At 57.3% G+C, this 5858-nt stretch overlaps 1 protein-coding gene across 1 annotated transcript in view; it reads left to right on the plus strand.

Moving 5' to 3' along the window:
- Positions 1 to 3936: 3936 nt before the first annotated feature.
- Positions 3937 to 5858, plus strand: part of LOC103776803 (TBC1 domain family member 22B-like) — a gene marked incomplete at both ends in the record, with an annotated part of 5033 nt that continues 3111 nt past the window's right edge. Inside the window, 2 exon segments of the mRNA XM_008944331.1 lie at positions 3937 to 3993; positions 4893 to 5229. Coding sequence (XP_008942579.1) covers positions 3937 to 3993; positions 4893 to 5229 — 394 coding nt within the window.

The raw sequence follows: 5858 nt of genomic DNA on the forward strand, positions 1-5858 counted from the left end.
TGGCTGTGATGTCCTGGTTCCTGTTGAGGCAGCCACGCTCACTTGGCGATGGGAGAAACGAGTGAAAGGTCTGATTCGAGTGGTGTTTCAGAAGAAGAGGCTGGTGGTGGTGAAGGAGATGCTCCCTACAAGGCCCCGGGAGCAAAGCTCCTGTGGGGAGAGGGCACCTGGCTCTCTGGGGAGACTTTCAGCAGTGCTGTTCCCATCTGGTACTCTTCGCACCTGCCTCATGTGAACCCTGCCCTTCCTCTCCCGGTGTGTGGACGCCGTCTGAAATGCTTAGTTGGCTTTAAATCCTGCTGGGCCAGTTAACTCTCTCTTTCTCATGTGCTTTCACCTGGTTCTTTGTTGCCATGCTGGCTCCCTCAGGCTGTTGGGACGATCGAGGTCTGTGGCAAGCCAAGGGGAAGCAGCGAATGCTCCGTGTTCCTCCTCTTCTGCTCCCGGGGACAGAATGTGCTTTCCTCCACTGGGTCGTTTTGTCTCCCAGTGGCTCTTGTCCCATGAGCAGAGGTCCCCGCTGGGGTCTTACGCAGCATCTTTTGCCGTGGGTGACTTCCAGGTTTGGCTCAGAAAGCTCAAACCAGGTGAACCGGTCTGGGAGGCAGCAGGTCCTGCCTAGACAATATGCTCCAGCGTCAAGTTTTTGGCAAAGCTCCTGCTCCTAACTGGCTGCTTGGCCAATCTCCTGCTGCTGTCCAGGAGCCTGGTTACCACCTGGGAATACTCTGCGTGCTGCCCTTCCAGGGGTGATTACCAACTTGTCTTGGGCCACACCACCATGAAAGGTGGAGGTGGGACGTGCTGCGTCCATGGTCGCTAGATGGGAGGCTCCTTGTCTTTGTTTTGGTGTGAGCTTTGAGAGATCTGCCTGTACAGATTCTTGGCTCTGTCCTTTCTTTGCCCTAACAAGCTGGCAGAGGGAGGCTTTGGAAAGACTGGGAGAGACTTGGAGCTTCCTTTTCCATGACACATTGTGCGTTTGGTCACGCAGTTGCATGAGCTTTGAGTTGGTGCTTTTTAGATTTCGGGTGGCAGAACTAGTAAATGCCATTTCCTGTTTCCAGGACTGCCCTGTGGGTTTTGCACTGGGAATTCTCACCCCAGTAATTTCCTGGGGGTGCGTTGGCAGCTTGGATTAGCCTGTTACCCTGTGCAGTGTGTTCTTCATTTCCTGCTTTTTTGAGAGAAGGACAGCCAGGCTACAGGGTGAGGTGTGGAAATGCCATTTTAAAAGGGGAGAAACAGAATCTACTAGAAAGAAATGTTCCGTGTCCAAAGCAGCGCTGAGTTTTCGTGGATGTGCTTTTTGCTGCAGTGTTGATACCCCACACCCTGTGATGGTCTCCTGGTGAGTGGTGTAGCACAGATACCACAGTGTTGTACCAGACCCCCTCAGCCACCCCTTGTACTGGTTGCTGAACATATGGGCCACAGAAATACCTGTCCCAAAGAGCTTCAACTGGGACAGGACACGGGGGACTTGTCCAGTCAGTTTGGGAGCACAGCATCAGCTCAGGTCTTGGCTCCTGAGGCAGCAGTGTTTGCTGGGAGGTGCTGCCTGCCCCGAGCTCTCTGTCCATGCAAAGGTCAGGACAAGACAGCTTCAGGCAGGGAGTTAAGCTTGGAGAGAGCAGATTCATCTAGCCAAGCTGCAAAACCAGACAAGAGTGGTCTAGACTAGGTTTAGACTGGATCTTAGGGAGAAGTTCTTCAGGCGAGACTCTGGACTAGATTGCCCAGAGAGGCTGTGGATGCCCCTCCCTGGAGGTGGTCAAGGCCAGGTTGGATGAGGCCTTGAGCAACCTGGTCTAGTTGAGAGGCATCCCTGGCCATGGCTGGAGGTTGGATGAGATGATCTGTAGGGGCCTTTCCATCCTGAGCCAGTCTGTGAGTCTCTGATCTGCTGGGAGTCAGCTACAGGGAGAGGGGCTCAGGCATCGAGGGCACCGCAGACACTACGGCACCAACTTGCCATCTGGCTGTTGTGTGTGTGTCCTCGTGTGTCTTAGAAGTCCCCTCCTGCCCAGCTCAGGGTGCTTGCACTCCTCCTGGCCAGCCTGTTCCACCCTCTGCCCGGGTGGGCAGGGCAGAGACCTGGCACAGCTGGGCTGAGCCCTTGGAGCACCCACCTCACGCAGTGGCTGGAGCTGCCCGGTGCTGGGTGGTGGTGTTCAGCCCTGCCCCTGCAGCCTGCTGGGAGTGAGACCATCCTCTTCAGCAGCTCCTGTGGGAGCTTTGTTTGGGGGAGCCTGGGTTCAAATTCTTTCAAAAGTGCTGCTGGAGAGGTGGAAGCCTTTGCTGTTCTGTCAGCCGTTAGCCAGCAAAGGCGTAAAGGCAACGGCCGATTGCTTCAGAGCCCCGGGCAAGGGTTTCCTCTCCCCAAGCTGGCTGCCACATCCCCTCCTCTGTCTGCGAGGCAGGTCGTTGGTTGGGCTGGTGAGGCCCAGACCCTTCCCTCTGCCCCGAGGAGCCCGGGGCTGGCTGTGGGAGAGGCTGTGCCGGCGCCTCTTCCGCGGGAGCTCCCGAGAGTCGCTGGGAAGCAGCGCTGATCTGGAGGGGCTTGTCTGACTCCTGATCATCTGCTTGCTGTGCCCGCCCACGGGGGTGCCTCTGCTTGGTAGCCGCCCTGACTCCTCGTTGCTGTTTAGTCAGCAGAGTCTCTCCTGGGCTCAGACTCTGGGGGGGAAACACAGGGAGTCTTTTCAGCACTCCCAGCCACGAGGGACGGCCGCTCCAGCAGCGAGCCCACCCCTCGCTGGGCTTCAGCACCAGCACCCCCCTGAGCTCGGGTTGTTTCCAGGCTCTGCCCCGGATCTCTGCATCTCTCCCCTGCCAGCTGGGCCTGTTGCTGCCGCCCACCCAGCATCAACTGGTTCCCAGCACGTTTTCCAGCTGCACCAGGCTGCCATCCCCCTCCTGCACGGCTGGGCTCTGCTCGTTCTACTGTCGGGCACCATCTGCAGCTCCTGGAAACCAGGCCAGCTCTGTTGACCCAAGAGGAGCCTGTCCCTTGTGTGCCAGCTCTGAATGGGCCCTTGTCTGTGCTGTGGGATATGGGGCCTTGTTGTGTACCAGGGCATGGGGAGAACTTGTTTTCCAGTGATGGTTTTTTAGGGTGGGGTGGCTGTGAGTGGTTACCCAAATGGAGGTAGTAACTCAGGATCCCTGTCTCACATCCAGAGCCTGTAAAACTAGTGACGAGCACGTGTCTAATAACTCATCTGCAAGGTGATGCTCCCCGTGTAGTGCCTGCAGCCCTCAGGCTCCCTGTCCCACTAATCCCATTCTACAGGGAGGGCAGTGAGAGCCTGAGAGGTGGTGACTCCTCCCAGGCCACGTTGGAAGGAGCTGATTAAGCTGGGATTTGGCCCTGAGTCTAACCATGGACTCTGGGAGGTGGCTTCCTTGTAGAGCTGGCTACAAGCCTGAGAGCCAGTGTGGGGTTCAACCGCCCCCAGTGGGGCGTGGAGGAGCCCAGAGTCTCTGGCTACTGTTTTACCCCATCCCACAGGGCTTGGGAGGGTGAATTCTCAGACCTGTAAATCCCCTTGATGGAAGAGAGAACAAACGTTGGTGTGTAGGGCAGGGGGACTGAGGCTCGGGGTGGATTGGTGGTGTAGAGAGAGCAGATCCCAAATCCTATCTCAGGCTGGAGAGAGCCAAAGAGTTTAAACAAGGCTCCTCAGGCTGGAAAGAGCCAAAGAGTTTAAACAAGGCTCCTCTTTGCTGCTGCAAAGAGCAAATCTTCAGCTGAATGTGGCACTTTGCATCTGAGGCTTTGAAGACAGAAGGTTATTGAAGCTGTTTTTGGTCTGTGTTCAGCTCCCAACAGCAGGCAAGGAGCGTGACCCCAGTCTAGGCTGAGGAGTTTATTCCTGGCTGCTCCATGGTGTTTTGCTTTGTCCTCTCTTATTTTCTCTCCTCTTCCTGTAGCATTCAACCTGTTTATGGAGCACAGCATCCTCCGCTGGATCCCCGGCTCACCAAAAAGTAAGTGCTTCTCTTCTGGAGACACAGGCCACGAGGTGTTGCAGGTTTTTTGCTCAGTGCTGGGGCAGGTGAAGGTCTCCAGCATCCTCTGGCACCGTGAGGTCTGGCGGTGAAGGGCAGCAGTGGCGTGCAGCACTGTCCTGAGCTCTGTGAGAACTCACAGGGAAAGCTGATCTGCCAGTGCCCTTATCACAGCCACCACATCAAAGGGCACAGGGGTGCTTTGCAGCAGCCACGTGTGTGAGCCCGCTGCCCTCCTGTGGAGGTGGAAGGATGGAGGGGAGGTGAAGGTGCAGGGCTGCAGAACCACAGCCCCCTTGCCCCAGAGCCCGTCAGAGCTGCCTCCTTGTCCCTGCCCCGTGCTGCGAGCGCCGAAGGTTCCCCCTTGCCCGTGGTGCTTCGGGGGTGGACTTTGACTCCTGCAGCTGGAGGCCAGCAGCAAAGGCTCCTCCTGTGCCTGGGAGAGGAACCAGGCTGCTCTGGGTGCTGGGAGCCGTCCCAGCTGCCTCGGGAGCCTCCTGGAGCACAGAGCAGCTCCGTCCAGCCCCTGTCATGCCTCTCCCCAGGTCACGAGACATTTTTTTGGGTGTTAATCTACCGTTTTTCTACGGTGGGAGGAGGCAGAGCTGGAGGAATTGTAGGTGTCTCCCGTTTGCCCTTAGGAGCCAGGCAGCCTGGCAGCTCTCCAGCTGCACGCTGGCACCGTGGCCTCCGTGCCCTGCCGTGGTGCCAGCTTGGCCTCTGCCTCCTGGCAGCCCGGAGAGACTTAACACATTCCCCAGGTTTGGGAGGAGGAACGGGGCAGCTGTTGAAAAGGATTGGAGGGAGGATGTAGGGGAGGAAAGAAAAGGGGCTTGTCTGACAGCAGGGCTCTGATGCTGCTTCTTTCTGGCTCCCAGCTTCAGTAAGGACCGCTCCAAGACCAACGCCCTGCCTGTGAAGAGCAAGAAGGCCTCCAGCTTTCATGAGTTTGCCCGCAACACCAGCGACGCCTGGGACATCGGTGATGACGAAGATGAGGATTTCTCTTCCTCCTCTTCTTCTTTGCAAACCCTGAACTCTAAAGTGGCCAAGGCCACAGCAGCCCAGGTTCTGGAGAACCACAGCAAGCTGCGGGTGAAGCCCGAGCGGGCCCAGCCTGCGCTCGGTGAGGTGCCCACCAACTGCAAGGTCATCAAGTCCAGCAGCGAGGCCCAGCTCTCCAGGACGTCTGGTAAGAGCCATCTTCAGGAGCAGCCTCCTGCTTGGTTCACTGCTGAACTCAGCTGCTTGCTGCTACTCACGTGTTACGGGCGAGAGGCTGTGGCACAGCCTACAAGAGGCTTTCTCCTCCTTGTTGTATCTTGTACTCCAAGGAGCCATTTTTGGAAGCCTGGTCTTAGTGCTTTGGTGTCCTCTGCCATTCAGTGTCCTGCACACAGGCATGTCTGTCCCAGAGAATCCCATCTTCTGGTGCTAAGGGATTTTGGGAGATCTGTGAAGTTGTTGCTCACTGTCTGTTCCTGCTGTGACCCAGCACGCTGCTCTTAGTAAAGGTCTGGATGGGGCCCTGTGAAGCCCAGGTCTGTGCAGCTTGGGCAGGGAACGGGGCAGCATCAGCCCCTGCTCGCTCTGCCTTGTGCCTGTGGAGTGGCAGTAACCCAGCAGGTCCCTGCTGCCAGCAGGTGGCATTGGCAGCCTGTCACCTCCTCTCGGCACAATTAGCTTCATCGCTATTTCTATAGCAGAGCAGATTTGAAAGCCAGTTCTGGGCTCCCCACAGCTCCTTCTGCCTTGGCTGCTGTGGCTTCCCATGGGAAGAGGGAAGCCTGATCCACTGCCAGGCACGGGATGCAGGAGGAAGGAAGAGAAGGAGAAACTGGGGG

The sequence above is a fragment of the Merops nubicus genome, unplaced genomic scaffold, assembly GCF_000691845.1.
Source record: "Merops nubicus isolate BGI_N331 unplaced genomic scaffold, ASM69184v1 scaffold13647, whole genome shotgun sequence".
NCBI classification, from domain to species: Eukaryota; Metazoa; Chordata; class Aves; order Coraciiformes; family Meropidae; genus Merops; species Merops nubicus.